This window comes from Rhopilema esculentum, unplaced genomic scaffold (genome assembly GCF_057945365.1).
Source record: "Rhopilema esculentum isolate cy_ngs unplaced genomic scaffold, ASM5794536v1 HiC_scaffold_27, whole genome shotgun sequence".
Lineage (NCBI taxonomy): Eukaryota > Metazoa > Cnidaria > Scyphozoa > Rhizostomeae > Rhizostomatidae > Rhopilema > Rhopilema esculentum.
The window spans coordinates 580,261-599,483 of record NW_028300838.1 but is presented as its reverse complement, the minus strand read 5'-3'; the positions used below and the strand labels follow the sequence as shown (position 1 = coordinate 599,483).

The 19,223-nt window shown below is 34.0% G+C and overlaps 1 protein-coding gene across 2 annotated transcripts in view; it reads left to right on the top strand.

Moving 5' to 3' along the window:
• Nucleotides 1-19,223, top strand: part of LOC135695053 (proteasome adapter and scaffold protein ECM29) — a 40,009-nt gene that overhangs the window by 11,955 nt on the left and 8,831 nt on the right. The window contains exons 16-44 of one of the 2 annotated variants that reach the window (XM_089115367.1): nucleotides 1,426-1,529; nucleotides 2,094-2,220; nucleotides 2,550-2,615; nucleotides 2,942-3,065; nucleotides 4,069-4,134; nucleotides 4,831-4,934; nucleotides 5,587-5,718; nucleotides 6,447-6,615; nucleotides 7,268-7,369; nucleotides 8,141-8,203; nucleotides 8,598-8,665; nucleotides 8,929-9,030; nucleotides 9,624-9,827; nucleotides 10,206-10,265; nucleotides 10,417-10,471; nucleotides 10,947-11,061; nucleotides 11,402-11,470; nucleotides 11,893-12,010; nucleotides 12,493-12,581; nucleotides 13,146-13,227; nucleotides 13,460-13,539; nucleotides 13,658-13,763; nucleotides 14,115-14,162; nucleotides 14,513-14,634; nucleotides 15,269-15,302; nucleotides 15,516-15,590; nucleotides 18,006-18,059; nucleotides 18,294-18,353; nucleotides 18,829-18,918. In XM_089115367.1, the coding sequence (XP_088971493.1) occupies nucleotides 1,426-1,529; nucleotides 2,094-2,220; nucleotides 2,550-2,615; nucleotides 2,942-3,065; nucleotides 4,069-4,134; nucleotides 4,831-4,934; nucleotides 5,587-5,718; nucleotides 6,447-6,615; nucleotides 7,268-7,369; nucleotides 8,141-8,203; nucleotides 8,598-8,665; nucleotides 8,929-9,030; nucleotides 9,624-9,827; nucleotides 10,206-10,265; nucleotides 10,417-10,471; nucleotides 10,947-11,061; nucleotides 11,402-11,470; nucleotides 11,893-12,010; nucleotides 12,493-12,581; nucleotides 13,146-13,227; nucleotides 13,460-13,539; nucleotides 13,658-13,763; nucleotides 14,115-14,162; nucleotides 14,513-14,634; nucleotides 15,269-15,302; nucleotides 15,516-15,590; nucleotides 18,006-18,059; nucleotides 18,294-18,353; nucleotides 18,829-18,918 (2,688 nt within the window). Of the gene's footprint in view, nucleotides 1-1,425; nucleotides 1,530-2,093; nucleotides 2,221-2,549; nucleotides 2,616-2,941; nucleotides 3,066-4,065; nucleotides 4,135-4,830; nucleotides 4,935-5,586; nucleotides 5,719-6,446; nucleotides 6,616-7,267; nucleotides 7,370-8,140; nucleotides 8,204-8,597; nucleotides 8,666-8,928; nucleotides 9,031-9,623; nucleotides 9,828-10,205; nucleotides 10,266-10,416; nucleotides 10,472-10,946; nucleotides 11,062-11,401; nucleotides 11,471-11,892; nucleotides 12,011-12,492; nucleotides 12,582-13,145; nucleotides 13,228-13,459; nucleotides 13,540-13,657; nucleotides 13,764-14,114; nucleotides 14,163-14,512; nucleotides 14,635-15,268; nucleotides 15,303-15,515; nucleotides 15,591-18,005; nucleotides 18,060-18,293; nucleotides 18,354-18,828; nucleotides 18,919-19,223 lie in introns of both variants that reach the window. The other variant, XM_089115366.1, reaches the window with a different exon arrangement.

Here is a 19,223-nt window from a genome sequence, read left to right as displayed (position 1 = left end):
TCTTCTGGAAATTTTCTATGTTTATCTACTTGCTATGTTTTACGTATAGGAAAGAATTAAAAGCTAAATAAAAATAAGAATATCTGAATATGTCAAAATATTTATTTATTTCAGTTCTGATGTCGTTATATTTTGTGTACTTAGATATGATTGTATTTAGAGTGTATTATGGCTCTTCAACTAAGTGTATTTAGATAAATTAATTTTTTTATGATGATGATGGCAACGCCAAACATTGGTTGCGTGTTTGTCACCTTGCCATCAAAATTTCACGATATTGCGCCATTCAATCGCCTGGGGAGAAAAATGACATTGATGTGCCTATAAGAAAAATCATGCCCCTGTCGTGGGATAAAAGTCGGAAAATCCAGGAACCAGGAAACTGATGGTTTGCCTAGAATCATTTTTACTGAGGCGGAAAGTTAACCTCTTCTTTAATCCAAATTATAAGTTTTCCATGTCTTCGTCAGTTGTAAGAGGTTGCCCATTGTATTCCTTCCCATCCAGTACATTGTTATAAAGGAAACATACTACAGTAAGACAATTATTGGTGGGGCTCCAGAAACACCCCCCAGCCCCCCGGCTCCGACGGGCCTGAAAAATGTGATTGCAACAGGGCTACAGGGCATTGGCATCCACATCTATTTGCAACAGTGTGTCTGTTGTGATCGAATTTAGTTAACGAATTAAATGTTTTCCATTTTCATAGACTTCGAGAAATTTCATTTTTCTGCATTATGGTGTTAAGATATCAGTTATGCTCAAATTATATTAAACAGCACACAGAACTTATATTAATAGCTAAGAGACAGTGGCGTCGATAGGAAAATTCACAGGAGAGGTGAGAAACTTTCCGACAAAAATCTAACAAGCATTTATATTTTTTCATAAATTGTAACAAAATATAACGACATCAGAACTGAAATAAATATTTTGACATATACCCCTTTAGGCATGCTTTACTATTTATTTTTCGTCCCGATCCGGGGTCGATAGATTCTCTCTGTCCGTTGGCAAAATCACAAAGCCTCCGAAACAGACGAGGACATGATTGACGGCCTCTTGATAGTTCTAGCCCACACGAACTTCAGAGAGTTCGATTATAAACGCCCCATTGTGTTATTTACTGAACAATTAATTCACATTTCCGCTTGTTACTGGGTTGTTCTGCTTGTTCCTGGGTTGTTCCGCTTGTTACTGGGTTGTTACTGGGTTGTTCCGCTTGTTACTGGGTAGTTCCGCTTGTTACTAGGTTGTTCCGCTTGTTCCTCGTTTTAGCAACGTCGTTGGAATTTCAACTTTTCCAGGACACCATGTGTTTAACCAATTTCATTGCTAAAGGATCTTCTTTCTGGTGACAGTATCCCATACGTTGCCCTGAAGTATTTACCCTGAAGTTAAATAAGATATCCAATTTATTTTCAGGAGTCTTCCCAGGCCCGACTAGCTGCTCTTCAGTTTGCGAACGGTGTCTTTCCTGTGACCCATGTCCCATCAAGATACGCCTGTCTGCTTTCGTCAACAGATGTGTAAGTCTTTACTAGGACATTACTTTTCTGGAAAAGAACTCTACCGATCATTATCCTATTAAGAAATTTTCTGAAGTAATAAGATATGTGTTTGGGCGATAGGAAGCGTCTTTAGACTGAAATAGAAAGATATTGGATACTAGTTTCCAAAAGTTTCTGCATGTTTCATCGAAACCTGATTTGATAATGTTGGCATTTGATACTAAAAACAACAGACAAATACTAAAATTGCTTAATAGAGCTATCAATAAACTATTGGCCAATCAAGAAGCTCCTGGGTGGCATCACGCTTGTTGATTGGTCAATGTTGATTTATAGGTGGCTTAAGCCATTGTAGTATCTTTAAATAAACACGTGACACTTAATGTCTGTGTAGAGTATCACTTTTATTGATATATTTTATTATCATTATCATCATAATCTCCTTTATTATCATCATTTTCATTATTTGTCGGAAAAGAAACAGATACAATCCTCAAAATCTCAAATGGAACCATTCATTGCTTTGATAGTTATTATGATGTATAAACGTTGAATAATTGTATTATTGACAATTCATTTCAGGAAAGATGATGTCAGAGAGGAAGCCAAGCGTGGGCTGAAACCTAGTTACGGTGAAGATCAAGATTTAGAAAAGAGCATTGGAAAATATCCTTCATTCGCTGAACTTTGTGATTTTCTACATATTAAGGTATTCTGTTTCCGATGTTATCTTTATTTTGGAACTTGAAGGTAAATCTTGTACAAATAGGGGTCACCTATATTCATGTTCAGATCTCTGAAGCCTGCATCGTCAGATATCCATTTTCTCCTTTGCTTAATCGTGCCAATGCTGTAATTGTAGCAGTTAGATTATTAGATGTGCTAGTTTTATCCAGTTTATACCAATAATATGGTCTAAACTTTTGTAAGCATGTTAATGGTTATATCCTGATTGGGTAACATATGCAAACATAAACTGTTTTTACATTTTACAACCAGGCTGATTTTTCTTCACACAAAATTCTGTTAATTTCTTAGATTGCAAGCAAACTGCGTGGCTCGAAAGAGAATGTCCTTGTTTTTCCTAGTCCCATCTTTGAACAGGTAATGGCCTTACACTACAGCAGTGTCTAGTTATTGGAGACTCTGCCTGTTGTAACTATTCTCTAGAATCTCAGAATATGGTTTTTGTACAATCAAATTAAAAAAGTCGCTGGGTTGCTCTTTTTTTAGATAAAGTCTCACAAGAAATGTGGACTGCAAAATGTACTTTATTATTAAAATTTTCGCTATTTTGTTACACAATGATTCATTTGAAAACTCGCATTAAATATTTCCCGATTAAACACTTTACCCCTTGGTTATGATAACAATATATATTCTATTTGTCTTTTTTGAATTTTTCTCTAAAAATTTTTCACTTCTTGAAGGTCCTTCAGTATTTGCGTCAAAGTCTCCACGCAGCTTCTGACGTCACAAAGCAGCAACTTGCAATGGAAGATACATTAAAAAATGTTGCAGACTTTTTAAACTCTGTGCTAGAGACAAATGAAGGTGATAGTTATGTTGATTTATGCCTTTTGTCTTTACACTTTAGCTCATTTTGCATATTCCTATTAATTATTTTAGCTTTTCTTAAGTAAAGATGAAACATCTGAAGCACATAATCGAATCTGAAACTAACATACCCTGGGTACCAGACGCACACTATATGCAATACTGTAAGAGAGAGTCTGGTTCAGTGCGCCTCCCCCTCGTTTTGGTGTACCGATATTGACCAATCAGGAGCAAGTGTATAGATTTCTGTACGTTCAAAGGTCACAGCGAAAAAATAAACGTTATTGCTCTGGTGTAAAACGTTGAACAGAACACAACATAAATGTAAATTAATGATGGCGACCGTTTAATAAACGATTACATTTGAAGACGCTGTTAAAACTGCAGTGAAAGAATATTTCCCTCATTTTGTGGAAGTTTAGTGAAAGAAGGGAAACCTTCGTCATACTGGCTTTGAAAAGTCTCTGATACTTCAGGCAGTGTCACTCATTGCAAAGAAACTAGGCCTTTAAGTGAAATGTAGTAAATAAAGTCTGGTTTCACAGGCCTAGTTTCCAGTCTGTTAAATTGACTTAAGTTCTTTCAAATAAGTTCACCGGAACGAGGTCCAGTCGCACTGAACCATACTCTCTTATTTTTTTATAACGTGAGTCTGGTACCCAGTGTAAAGTTAACATTGCTAGCTTTCAAAATTTGCTTACTAAATGACAATTCAATATTTAGCTATAAAAGGAGTCTGAAGTTACAAATGGTAGATTTTAAATAAAACACAAATAATCTTTTCCGTCGTTTTGCAAAAGATTTCTTAGGGGAGGCAGGGATACGTTTTATTTTATGCTCGTATGTGAAGCAGGAAAGGGGCAAAAATATAGCCATCGAATGGATCTATGATGAAAACCAAGTAACCTTGATTCCGGAAAAGATTCGGCTACACAAAATAGACATGCATTGTTGTCATATGTTGCAAAACTGTTAACGTATGTTTTTCTCTTTTCAGCAGATGTCGAAGTGTCATGTGTTGGCCGATATATTGGAATTTTAAAGCTTGGTTTGATCTCAGCTGCGGGTTGGTGCTGTTTCATTTCTGTGTTTTTATGCTTTGTGTTTATTCTTTGTTTGGTTTTTTTGTTATGCAAAATTTCATACGATATTTTCATGCTACGTCTGTTTGATTATGTTCCCTGTAAGTGCCAATCTGTAATTATATTTTCTCAGGAGGACAGTGAATAGCAGAAGGAAATAAAACCTATTTTATGCGCATAAATAAAACCTATTTTTGTCTAACACTTGGGATAGCATTATGTCTGATAAATGTCTGATGATAAAATTAGATTATGTCTGAAAGAACGCTTTGTATCTAAACAAATATAGATTTGAATAGCGGACAGGACAGATGGTGAATCCTGTACAAAAAAATGAGCAAATTTACAGTTTAAGAAACAAATTCTAAAAAGTCACTCAGAAAATAACACCCTCACATCAATCGTTTGTGTTTTTATTTGTTGATCTAGAAAATACTGCATTCTGTTTTAATCAAAGTTTTGGTCTTTTGTTATTTCATTTCTTTAAAAAATTTGCTAGTAAATAGGCTAATGAAAAATAATTAATGCAAGCAAAATTAAAGTAAGTAAAATTACCGACTTTTTACATTCTGTTTTAAATAATTTCTTTCTTTCAATGAAATTTTGGCCTGTACATATTTTTGAGTAGCCATTTAGGTTACATGGCAATTTTTCTTATGTCAGCTGCTTTTCCATGCTAGGCGCATCTCTACAGACAGTTGCACTTGAAGGCCTTTTAGAGGTCGCAGCTGCTCTGCCCGAAAGAATACGTTCCTTTTTAGAAAGTGATATTACTTCTATCAAGGTAATTAAACGTCTCTCTTTTTTACATTTCTAAAATAGACGATTACCTATTATAATTTTTTATGTCAAATTTATCTAGCTCAGCTTGTACACTTTGGTGTGTAAAACGATTTTAAGTTCCAACTCCGGGCTTTACGCTTAATGCTATCTTCAGGCAGCTTAGAACCGTTCTGTTCTATATGCCAAAGCGTGTACAGCTTTGCCTTTAATGCATCGAACATTATATAACAAAGTGGCGAAACAGTAATTTTTTAGTTCGGCTTATATTTGAGCTGTAGATTATCTGTCTTATGAAGTAGCATTCACTTCATATCAATTGCACTTTCTTAGATTTCAGGCTAGAAGATTTCAGGGCTGCATAGTATGAAAATCATTGTTTGCAAATATACACTAGCTTTTTCTCTCTAAGGAAAAAAGGCAATTTGTGACTGTGTTAGTGTTTATGTATCTGCGAACGAAGTTTCTTACCACAGTGTACCATTCTGCTAAATCTGGACTTTTCAGAAGAGTTGGATCGTGTGTGTATGTAACGGACCATCGAAATTTCTTTCTGTCGTATCATTAAAGGATAATACTGTCCCTTAGCTGGTTTGTGATGATCTTCAGGTAGCTACATTGGGTAGACGCCTCTACTGTTGCAATTTCTTTGATAGGTGTTTATGAAGTCATCAAAAGAGAATTCAAGGTCTCATGCTGCAAGGATTTTGAGTATCATATTGGAGTCAGTTGCTGAATCAGAGTTCGTGAAATTAGTTAAGGAGATGATAGCAGATGTTAATCACAAGGTATCTAGATTTTCCTTTCTTATCATTCTATTCATTATGTAAGACTTAAAGATCAGAGCTGTCTAGCTGTCTATAATTGTTGCTGTCAGATGTTTGATTAAGAGCCAAAATTCTATGCTAACTTATTGTACAGAAATGTTTGTTTTTGACTTTTTAAGGCCTATCATTAACTAAACAGTTTTTGTACATTCGATTATTCGTTCTTTCAATTTCTTTTTCTTACTAATTTCAGTAATCTTTTTTTTATCTTAAATCTTTTTGTCTTCTCATGACCTATTGGTGATGCCTCTGTAGCTAAACTATTATGTAGCTTATGTAAATTGCATGAATTGCACTTTCTATGGGAAAGTGAATCTTCAATTCATGTTTACTTAATTTTTAACGAGATTAGATAAAATTTTAATAATATTGATTTGATTAAGTTACAAGCTACACAAGTGAGGCTGTCCCCTTCATAGGAATGTCGTTTAACCTTCCATCTGTTTCCTTTTTGCTTCTACTTTTATTTATTTTTATTACTTTTTTAAGTAAACCTTCTTGACTTACTTCTAATTAATTATTATAATGTCATCAAAATGATTTTTCCCTTAAGTTATTTCCTTGAAATTAAGCATTTTGTCATCGGAATCTATTTTGAACTTGTTCATGTGTGGTATTCCCCAGCTAAAATTAAGACATTTCTGATGACAATGATGTCATTGACAGCTGTACCCCCTGTATCATCTTAGAATCCTGACATTCAACATGGGGCAATGCTTGGCCTTGCATACTGTATAGCAAGACGTATATGCGTTAACAGCTCGAGCAAGAAAAAATTGCTGTTAGAGGATATGGATTCTGATCACGACAAAGAAAATTGTTTTTCAGAAGTTCTTGAAGATTCTGTTAAAGCAATTGGTATGTCTCATGTGAATTGCCCTTACCCTTTAAGATTACTGAAATTTAACAGTTTTAGGCCTAAATCTATAATTGTTTTAAGCAAACATAAATTTGTGTGAAGTATACAAGGTATGGATATAGAGCTTAGTTCAGTCAATCCTTTATCAACAAACATCTAACAATAACGGAAAATTTCAAATAGACAGCTAAATAGAAATTTCAAAAATGTTGATACGTATATTGTGATATTTTAACGTTAAGTCTTGCCAAATTTGAAACATTGAAGATATATTAAGATGTATAATTTATAGCAGAAATATTAGAAACCTGTATTTTTATGTACTGGATTTTCTGTAAAATTCTTAAACAGCTCAATTGCAGAGGTGGGCCTAAGGGTTGCAAGGGTCCAACCTGATTCAAGCTTAAGATTACATTTTCCTCTTTTGTAGTTGTTGATTTAGAAAATACGTTGAGAGTTTGGCCCACTCAAGTTCCCACTCCTAAAATATTTTATATATGCTTCCTTGCATAGCTGATGTACTTTTTGTCCATGTATTTCTTAAGAGATACAAATTTGATTAAATAATTCTATATCAATATTGCCTTTAAATTAGAAATGTAAGTTTGCAACAATGCCTGTTTCCACTGCCGCTTTGATTTCGCATTTCAGCTGCCAAGCTTTCAGCAGAAGATAATTCTCAACGCATTGCTGCATGTGATGCCATTGGTGCAATTGGACGATATATGCCATTGCCAATTCCAGACTGCAACAGTAATTATACTTTCGTATCGTTGATGTCTTGTATTATTTTGATTTTTTAGCTAAGGGTTATTTCAGACTTTAGTTTCGCCATGTCAATAACCTTGTCAAAACTTGATGAGCTAGTTATGTTCATGAATAATTAAATCATCAGCCTCTTATTTTGCTTAAAAGTATTTAAAATATATACTTTATATTTTAAGAATGGCTTTGAAAAAAGCAAACATTTGAATAAACTAAAGCTTTTTGTCTGACACTCTTCAGAGTTTGAAACGTCAGAACATAGATCGAAAACTCTACGCTAGGAAATATATATACCCAGTTATGGATCGAAGTAGGCAAATCAGAAACGCGAGCACTGTTGAGCTTGCCCAATCAGTGCGGCAGTACAATTATTTTCTATTTTTTGCTATATAATGTAAAACGGATAATTTTGTAGCTCGCCAAAAACCATTAGATATTTATATCCAAACGCGATGTGGCATAAATCAAATTCTTGTAGAAGTGGTGAATCCCAACCAAAATTTAACACATCTTTAGTTTAGAACAGCTCTTTATTTTCAGTTCATCGGTCGCTGTGGTCGTTTCATTATTTTTGCATCTTGGCCTAAGTTTAAAAAGATATTTGCAGTTTACTTTTGTCCACAAAACCCATTTTTATCATTTTTGAGAATGAGTGGTTAGATATGAGTAATACCAGTTATGTAGATCAGATAAGTAAAGAGAAGTAATATGAGCTCTATAGTTGATTTTTTTCCTTAAACTGGTAACATTTTTTTTCAGCAAGTGATAATCAAGATGATATTGAGATGCCTGAAAAGAGAATCAAGCAAGACAGCACTGGAGGTATCTGGAGGAAGCTTCAATAACATCATTTTAATTGCTTAATTGCTACTGATCGCTTTTCTTTCATTTTCTAGGGCATTCTGATTGCAATAATCCTATGACTATTAATCTAAGTGATTTAGACAGTGAATGGTCTTGCTGATGAGACAATCAACCGAAAACTTCTATGCGTGCGTCACCCCCCCCCTCTCCCCTTTTCTGGTTAAAGACCATTGGTGAAAATGATGATTTCAAAGTCAATGCTCTTTGACCCAATGGGGGGGGGGGGGGGTACCCCACTCATTAGAAGACTAATGCTTTTCTCCACAGCAACATCTCTAAAGGCGCTTAGCAAAGTCTTTTATCTTACGATTGGTAACGTCATTAGCCTTAAAAAACTTCAAATATTTTTTAGATAAACCTTTGTCAAAAGAGATCCTGATGAAACAAATCATATCGATGCTGGATTCTAAAGAGACAAGGGTAATTAACAAATTTTTTATTTGCCACATCGTTGATTAAGAAACCTGCTTTATATATTTCATAGTTTTCCACGATTTAAGACATTTGTCGAGTAAATATCTGAGCAAATAAAAAATGCGAACCCATATATGCCTGAGATTTTTCAAGCAATTTCCGCAGGAATGAGATCAGGTTGTACCAACAACCAAAAATCTATGCTTTGCAATAAGCGTCGCACGTGCCTGTTTCTTCTCTAATATCATTTATTTTTTGTATACTCTTAGACCAAAGAGAAGGCTGCAAAATCCCTAGGGTACATCATGATTGGAGAACCAAAACACCCTTACAGACAGGAAGTTCTCAAAGCTTTATTCGAAACTGCAAAAGTGAGTTTTATTATTTAAAGTAATTTCTTATCACATTTATGATGCATGGGTTTATTTTCAGTTTCCATTGATGACAACTATGGAATCAGTTGGAATCTATTTAGAAATTCCCTACATGCATCTTTTAGCCAGGGATTTTTATTTGCTCGTCACACATTGTTTAGAAGTATTCTTGAAGTGATGAATTGTTTACAATTTGAAGGCTTGTTATTTGCCGGTATGATATGTCATTGGTCGATAACCATTCTATCAAATGTTTGCAATAATGAACGTAATTTATCTGTTGATAACTGCTGTGTAGAAACTTATTTCATTAAGCTAATCTTGGGAAAGTTGGTTAATAAGCAACTGGATGGCACGGATTTTCACTTTCTATGCGATAATTAACCTTTAACTTGCGTTTTTCTAAATTTTAATCAAGATTAGAGAAAGTTTTAACATACTTCAATATCGATTAAGTTACAAGGTGATCACTAAGGCTGCCCTCTCATAAAATACGACCTTTTACGTTCAGTCTTTCCCTTTTTGCTCCTACATTTATTTTTATCTGTTACTGATGTAAGTAAACCTACTTGACCAAATGTTTTTCTTAGGCCCGTCAGCTTGAATTCAATTTTACTGTTGGTGAAGCACTTTCTTGTATTGGAGCTGGCTGTCAATCATTTTCTGCAAAAGATAAATGGCTTCTCAGCTCATATATTGAAACCCAAGTGAATTGCGAAAGGGAATCAATGCTTGAAATACTGAAGATGATACTAACTAAGCATGTGACTAGCACAGCGTCCTATGATAGACAGGTGAGGGTTGCCCTTTGTCAGTCAAATGCAGATTCGTGCATAAAACATAAGCTTTTGATATAAAGAGTTTGGCTACCTTTTAAGCACATGTGTTTCTACAAAGCAATCAGAATTTGACCAGCTCTACTGCTTGATAACCAAAAATAAATAGTAATAAATGACATTAGAAATAAATGTGATGCTGTTAAAGCGCAAGACTAATTTTACCTTAATTTATTTTCCACGAGTATTCGTTACCAATAATCCATTTGTGTTTCCATTGATTACTTTGGTTTTAATTTGCATATTCAGTGTTTCCCGCCTTTCTTTTCATTTTGATTAGAATCTTCTTTAATTGACACGATGTTTCTTGTTTGACAATTTGTTTTCTGCTTTCAGGCTGCAGCTGTGTGGCTGCTTTCAATTGTTAAGTTTTCACCAGATCATCTAGCAGTCAAGGTAAATTTGAGTTTTCATGTATTTTTCTTTACAATACTTGCTTTCTTAGCAGTTAAAATATTATCTTGAAGTTATACTTTCAGCTTATCATGGCTTGTCCTACTACTTCTACATGAAACTACTCTCTTTTTATCGTTTAATTTTTTTGTAGGAAACGTTAGAAAGCATACAAGCAGCCTTTATGGAACTATTATCAAGCAATGATGGTATGGCTTTACTTGTGCATCAGTTTTTGTCAAAAGGTGACAGAATGGGGGATAAAAGAGTCATTTTATAAGCAATTTGACATCTAGTGTCAGCTCCAAATCACATAATTTTCTAGATAGGTAGCCATTGTTGAGGCCTTGCACTTTAATTGTTCTCAAACTGCATTTCATATTTTTACAAAACGATTCTGTTGATTGATCTATTTCTAGTATTCCATGATGATTTTCGAACAATTTTTAGTAATTTCGATGGAAATATATAGTTTTTCAGATCTAATGCATCTGTCACTTGATCAACACCTCTCAAAATAATCCAATCCCGTGTAAATGGAGAGTGATATCTCCGAGATCTTTTCCTCTATTTTTCACCTTTTGTTAGTGTTATTTATTTTTTCATAATTTTTAGTCTATAATTTATTGAATAGCTGTAAATTGCTTGTTGTTTAATCATTGTTCATATTTTTTGTCTATCCAGAAATAACCCAAGATGTAGCATCAAGGGGCATTAGTCTTATATATGAGCAGGTTTCAGAAGAAGTGAAGGATAAACTAGTTTCACAGCTTGTTGAAAGACTCACAACTGGCAAAAGGTGTGTTCTTTAGTCAAGATTTCTTTCAGGGCGTTTTGTTTACAAACAATATCTTTAAAGAGCCCGGAGACTCATTGTATTTGGATATATATAATTTTAAATTGATAAAAAGCCCAAGCTAGCCTTTATTTGATTCGTGTCGTTAAGGTACATTGAATTAAGATATTTTTTGCATCTTTGTAACTCAGTTTGAATTGATTTAAATGTCAATTCTAAAAAGGATACATTTTATTTCCTTTATAGTTTTTCACCTCTTTGCTGTGTACCTTTTCAGTTTCTCTACTTTTTGATCTATTTCAATGAATATTTATGTATCTAAAGTCATATCTTCCTTCAACAGGCCAATGCAGAAAGTTGATGAAAATACACAACTTTTCAGGTCTGGACAGCTAGGATCGTCTCCTGACGGGTATTCAGCTATTGTCAATTTTTCTCGTATTTTCTCTATCTGTACAATCGTGATAATACCAAATTGAAATAGGATGAGCCGTTGCTCAACCACATTGACCTGTTTCTAGATGTACCTATAGAAACATAATCATTGGTTTGTTGCCGTGTGATTGCATTAAGATTGAAACTGAGCCTATGAAACACGAGCATAGCAACCTAAAACTGCGATGCTTTAATAATCAAACCGTGTACGGCTCTATCAAGCACTCAACAAGAGAACAGTTATCCACAGTCTTCTTGCCTATTAACTTGTCTACCGTTTAGCAAAAAAATATCGTATTGTTTGCAAGAGCCTTGTTTTCACTGGTCTCATTTTTTGTAATGTTTTATTGTTTTATGTCGTTTTATGCGTATTCATTTCCCTGCTCCGTTTATCTTCAGAGGATCTTTGTCAACGTATAAAGAATTGTGTTCTTTGGCAAGCTCTTTGAACCAGCCCGACCTTATTTACAAGTTTATGAACTTGGCAAATCATAGTGCAGTTTGGAATTCAAGAAAGGTGGGGCTCAAAAGTTTTATTTATTTATTTCTCTGGTTTATTTACTCATTGGTCTCATTTGCCAGATCTTATGTTCGTGCAGTTTACTTTCTCTGACTAGACATCCAAGAGAAAACAGTTTTCCATTTGTCAACACTAAACCAAGCCGTTTTTTTCACTTATGTGTCCAATGTAAAGTCAACCTTACTTCTCATTTTTCATAAGTATCCATCCTTTTTTGTAACGCTAGATCCAAACAAATTTTGAAATTTTTGTCGCGTTTTGTACCTTTGATCCAATGGACAGGAAATTAAGTTTGTCAGAGGCTTGGAATAATTATTTTTCGCATTTCTTTTCTAAAATCATATGACTATTTCAACTGTAGCGGTGGTTGGATTACACCCCAAATATCACTTGCAGAAAATCCCCAGTATATAGTGGAGTCAGTATATAGTGGAGTAAAAAGTTTTACAGAGAAAATGACATTCATTTTTAAACCACAGGGTGCTGCCTTCGGTTTCCTTGGCATTGCATCGCAGGCAGGAAAGCAGCTGGAGCCGTTTCTTCCTCAGCTCATTCCAAAATTATACAGGTATAAGCTGTTTTCAGCTTGTTTCCAAATGGTTGCCAATTAAACTGTTTTGGCCTATCTTTGATTTTCATATCGTGTTCCCGTTTAGTCCTTTAGAACTTCACGTTACATGGTTTAGGGTATATAAAGGCTAAATGCAAATGATAAATACAATCACTATGATTGAAAACTATGAAAAAAGCAAATTTCAGAACGACCACAGTGTTCAGCAAATTGCCTTGGAAGTGTGTAGCATCAAAAGTAGGAGTTTTATGTCGCATTTTGGTTTATTTAGCTAGAAGTTAATTTAACATTTGATTTAAGTTATTTATAGCTGAATAATGAATTTAAGCATGAACTTTTGCGTTCAATCCTGCTAATAAGGCCTGGCTCTCCTGATTCTAAGATTTGATCTTATGATGAGTTTGATTAAAGAATTGTTTACTTGTATGATCTTCATATGATTTTATGATCGATTAAATGATTGATTCATTGATTCATTGATTGGGATGTTCAACTAGAGTGTCTGGTCAAATTAATACATTGTAATGATTTTTCGTTTGACTGAGTGATTTATAACTTTAGGTACCAATACGATCCAAATCCTGACGTGCAAAAAGCAATGGCAAATATTTGGTCATCAGTTGTTCCGAATGGCAAAAAATCTGTACGTGATTTTTCTTGCCATGATTTTTCATGATTCATGATTGGGCTTGCCATGATTTTTCAAAAATTATTTACATTTAAGGACAAATTTTGCTAATTTCCTTAGCCTCAGTATGAACCAACATATTTTCATGAATCCTACTTCTTATCTTATTTATGAAATATCTTTTTACTTCTGAATCTTTTCATCTTGCCCACGATCTATATGAACAAGACAAATTTTGACACCGTAGCTTGACAAATACACGAAAGAAATCGCTAGAGACTTGATCGACAACATGACGAATTATCAATGGAGAATACGTGAATCAAGGTAGGAAATTTTTGCCTACTTATGCATGGTTGAATATTTTGTCTTTATTTTTTTGGTTTCAAAGATTTTTCCTCAATTAGATGTCATCAAACCTTCTTGTTCTCTTTTATGACTGAAGCTGCATGGCGCTTAACGATTTGATACGATCAGCTCCATCTGAAGACATCCTAGACTTGTTGCCAGAAATCTGGGAAACAAACTTTAAAGTGCTTGATGACATCAAAGTATGTTTTACTTGCTTTCTTACTGTTTTATTTGTAACTGAAGAAATGTGCAACGAAAAGCAATTCGGCACAGAGTGATATGATGTGCTTTTTCATGCCATTCTGAATTCTAAATTACTCTCCAACAGCCATCCAAAGAAATTTGAACTTGCAGTCAGCCAGCGTTAAATAAATTTTGATAATAATTGAATTTATGCATTAAGCCACTATTAGTACCTTTTACTAAGTGTAATTGAATAATCTTGTGAATGCAGTTTGTGTTATTTTGTGCAGGTTTTTGACTCCCAGATCATGGGAGCTTTTGTAAGTATATGATAGGTTTCTTGAATAACATTTTATTGTTTTTTCTAGGAATCTGTCCGAAACAGTGCTACAATTTGCTGCAAATCCCTGAGCAAGGTAATTACAGTACTCAATTGCTGAATTTTCATTGACACAATATTTTATTTTATTTTAAATGTTTAAATTTTAATTGATGCAATGTTTGATAGGAAAAGCATAAAACTACATGCCTGCCTTCTCGTCATTTTGAACTTATTTAGAGTATGTAAAAAGAATGTCCTGAAATTGCCAAATATGCTTTTCATTATTCTAGCAACATTTTTCAAACTGTTGTTTGTACATTTTTTAGCTTCGCAACAAAGATCATAATCTTTAAACCTTAAGCATGGCTTTTCTTATAGTCATTTTTTTATATTTACTCTTTTAATGTACAATCCTGTTCACTGATACTGTCCGTATGTTTGTAGGTAACAACGAGGGTGTGTGACATAACACAGAGTAACTGCAGTGAGAAGGCAGTGGCATTAGTTCTTCCTGTTCTGTTGAACGTTGGTCTGGCCAGCAAAGTCGATGCAGTGAAAGCTATAAGGTTATTACGAAAAAATGTTTTATATTTCACGCCTTGAATCATTACAACGATTTAAAATACATAATTCATATGTATATATATATACTTATATTTATACACCTGATGATTGTTTACACAGGAAACTCAGAGTTGTGTCACAATAGTCTGTTTATTTTAGCCTATCTAAATTCATATTTTTATATTTGATGAAACTTGAGAGATTTTGACTTGAACCAGGAAAGCAGTAACCAGAAAAAGCCGTGAGAATGTTATTCAAACAAAATATTTAGTTATCATGGCGGTTTTCAATTTTTTAAAGAAAATTGTTTAAAGGAAATTTAAAAGAAAGTGTGAGCTCATTTCTTAAAAAGAACACACGCTCGTATACTGATAATGCGACGTAAAGGGAACTTTTTCTTCCTATCTTTTGCATTAGACATTTGGAAAAGAAATATAGGATAACAGGCAAGGGACGACAAGAAATCAACTCTCTTTCAGATTTTTTTTCAACTAATAGGAAAACTTGCCTAGGATAAAACCAATCAGTTGTCTCATAAAATCTTTTCTTTTAAAATAAGACTTCTGATATGTATGTAACTAAGTTTCTGTGTCGAAGTAGAGTACAATGACAAATGTCTTACATTTCTTTCCATAGTTTACAAACCATGGTTCAGATCAGCAAATCAGCCGTAAGTCGTTTGCTAAATTATGGATTATGATATTTATTGATTATAAAATTGATATCAGTTAATAATATTCACTTTGCGATTTAATTTCTCAAACCATTCGAAGTACTGATCCACCAGCAGCGAAAAATTATGAATTGTCTCTTTATATCGCACTACGTATATTCTGTAGCATGCGCATTACTTCTTGTTATTTTTTCTATATTTATCATTTAGGGTAAGAAGCTGAAGCCACAAATCGTTAAGTTGGTAATTGCTCTTTTAGAGTCCCTTAGTGGCCTTGAGCCTCAGGTATGTTTGCTTTTTTGTCATTCTTTTTGTCGTATATACTAAAGGCTCATTTCCCGTTCAACGACCGCAGGGATAGCATAAAGCCCTACAAATACTAAAAACCCTAAGGTTCTACATCAAATTTCTCTGAAAATGTCTTTGCAAAGACCGGTTCACACTATTTTCAAATGTCATGCGAAATTGTTGATCAACGAAACGACATTGTTTGAAGCTCCGTCAGCAAATTTATTTAACAGGCAATGTTCCAACACTGCAAAACTTTTACTGCAAAAGCTTAAACTCTGTGAATCTACAAATCCTTGAGTCATAGTTTATCAAATCTAATAAAGATATTAATCATCTCCTCGTTTCAATAAATCCTATATCCATTTAAGTTGATTTATTTCATGGAGGAGCTAGCTTTCTCTTTCTTGCTTAAATGATCAATTCTCTCCGCAGCTGGTCATCTTAACGAGATTTCCTGTTTATAATGTTTCTTTTGAAAGTTTTTGTCCCTCTGTCTTTTGTTATTTGAAAGATTTCCAATCAATCTTTGTAAGTGTACCGATTAATAAATGTATAAAAATCACTAAATGTCTTTGATCATTTTGATAATCTTTTTAGTGGTTTATCTCTATATTTATTATCTCATCATCGGTAATTAAAATTTCCGTGGAATTATTTCTGTAAATGAGATTATTTTGACCAATTAGTTGGTTTGCTTGTATCAATAATGATGTCCTCTATTTATATCAGTAATCTTGTATAGCCTGTAAATTTACCCGCGTAAGATTATCGCTATTTACATCTCCTTTTTCTCCAATAAACAGCCAAAAGGGTGCATATTTTAGCCAACGAGAAAGTTTATTTCTATAGACTAGGCCTTTTTTCTAATTCCGATATTCACACGTTAATTGAGTTACATTTAATGGTAAAGGACAAAACTGAAAAAATTTTGCCTTGAAGTCTTTCTCGCCAACTTCTCATTCAATGCTTTTCTGGTCTACTCTGGATTTGTACATCTATCAAGTGCTCAAGCAAAACTACTTTCCTTTCCTCGCTTTTAATTTGTTAGCCTCACTTTGAATTATTAGCCTCATTTTAAATTTGGTAGGCCTCACTTCCAGCTTTTTTAAAAGGCTTTTCCCCATTTCCAATTTTTTTTCTTTGCAACTGGAATAGTCAATATTTCCCATTTCCATATTTTTCTTATATTCTCTTAAGAAAAATTTTCAAAATTTGGAAACGCCGGTAAAAATGTTTCATTAAAGACGCGCAATGAGATTTGTTGTTGCAAGAATCTTACGACAGGTTGAAAAATTGATAATAAATTGAATTGCGTTAGTGGCTTTTGATTGATAATTTAGTTATAAAGGCCCTGCAGGGCATAATTAAACGGGGGCATGGCAAGCTTCTTGCTGGAGGGTAAAAGCTGATTTTTAAATGGAAGGCGGTGAATGCATTGTTTCCTAAGTATGAGTTAACCAGATCAAAAAAGGATTATGGATCAAAACCGGATAAAAACAGGATCTTCATAAAACAGTTTTTAATTTAACTGTGTATTTGAATGAACCATAAACTTTTTCCTGAGGCTTGTATTAAATAATTATGCTACCTTCTTTTGATTTGATTAAACTTTATTGGTTTACATTTAGTTACCACACTGACCTAAGGAAAAATTTCACAAAATGTTGCAGGATGGTTAAATTTTGAACAAGCCACCTGGATTTCTTGATTCTTTTCCTAGCGAATCTTGCCCATCCAAATATATTCTCTGGTCATTCTATCGGCAGGCTTTTTTGATAAATGTATTGGAGAATGTCATACCTCTAAAATCCGTGTCTAAATAAGAAAGTTTTTATCTTGAAATTGGACGAAAAGTGAAAAATTTTGTAGCATTCTGAAATATAGTTCGTCAGACAGACCAATTTATGAAAATTTGGTAAATGGCTAAAAGGGGAACGGAAATTTACAACTAGGTGAATCAAAAATAATATGGGAACAATGATTTTATGTTAGATTGGCGCATGGTTGGAACAATTGAGGGCAATTAGCCCCTCAGTCATTTGATGAGCTCATAGAAGAAATCTTTCTCTTACTGTCCTCACCAAACTGGATTTTTTTGTTTTGATGGACTAAGATTAAAAAAGGACATAAATTGAGAGACAAATTTTTAATGTACTGATTTTGCAAGTAATTATTTGCTTTTTCATCATTGTAAATTATTCGTTTAGAGCAGAGCTATAATTCAAAACACCCCCCTTGCAAAATCTTTTAGAGTGAAAATTTAATGAAAACTTGACGCAGTTTGGCTTTTAATGTCATGAGCTTTTTTAATTTTTCTATTTTGCTACTTTTGCTACATTTCTATGCAGAATATTTTATGCATCATTACAAGTATTAAAACAAAACCTAATTTAGAATCTCTCTTTTTAGTATCTAAATACACTTGATCTGCAACTTTCCAGAAGCAAGGATGCACAAGAAAAGGTTTGCTTTATTTGAATTAATTTTAGAAAAGACATTGAATCTTGCACTTATAACATTTTTATGGCCTTTTCTTCAAGACTATCAGGGGTGCCGATTTCTTTGCTTGTCAAGTCCTGCTGAAAAGGTTTAGATGAAAAATCCGAAGCCCTTCTTACCTTTATGAGTTAATTGTTGTTGGTTTGTGTGAATTATCTTTTTTATAACCAGTTAAGATATGTCCCCTTTTCTTGTTAGCTTGACGCTATCAGAGTTTCTGCTTCAAAATCATCTCCTATGATGGATACGATTAACATGGTAAGTGAGGCTTTCAAAAGTTGGATATTCCGGGGCCAATGCGGGGAGGGGTTTGTGTTTGCCCTCCTATCGCATATTTTCTTCTCCACTTTTTGATATAACAATTTCTATGTATTGGCTTGAAAATATTCTCTAGTGGCCTGTCGGTATTTGAAATTATCCATGCAGTCAGAAGGACAAGAAAATGAGAGAAGGACAATCAGAAGGACAATATGCTTGTTGCAAATCAGGGCAAGACATCCTTATTCTAGCATGTTGAAGGAAGATGTTATTACAGCAATCTTAAGTTAAGATTTCATATTCCAAAAACATATTCTGTACATTTTCAAGATACCTTATTGTGTTTAGCCAGTGCTCTATCTGCTTATTATAACTAATGCTTTCCAGACGTTTGTTTAATAGGAGTTTGTGGTAATAGTAGATTCATTACGCTCTGATTCTATGGCTTGACGACCCCAGTTAATTTTTATTTCAGTGTGTTCAATATATAGACCCAGAAATCCTCACTGAGCTAGTACCTGGACTGAGCGAGCTTATAAAGACGGGAATAGGTCTTGGCACCAAGGTAAAGTGCTTGTATTCTTAAAATATGTGACGTTAAATGATTTTTGCTATCTACCTTCCCTCCTGGCTGTCCCCATGACCTACGTTAGTTTGGCCACATGCCTTTACTAAGAACTTACCCATATCTCTCTTGTAGCCAGCACCAAAATACCATTAATTCTTCCAATTACACAACCTGACTAAGAATCCATAGCTCTTGTGAGCCTATGAAGCCAGCGTATTTTGTTTACAATTCTGAGCATAAAAGGCTCAGATTTTGAGCCCATTTCCCCTCTCATTCACTTCATTTTTATGTTAATATCTTTT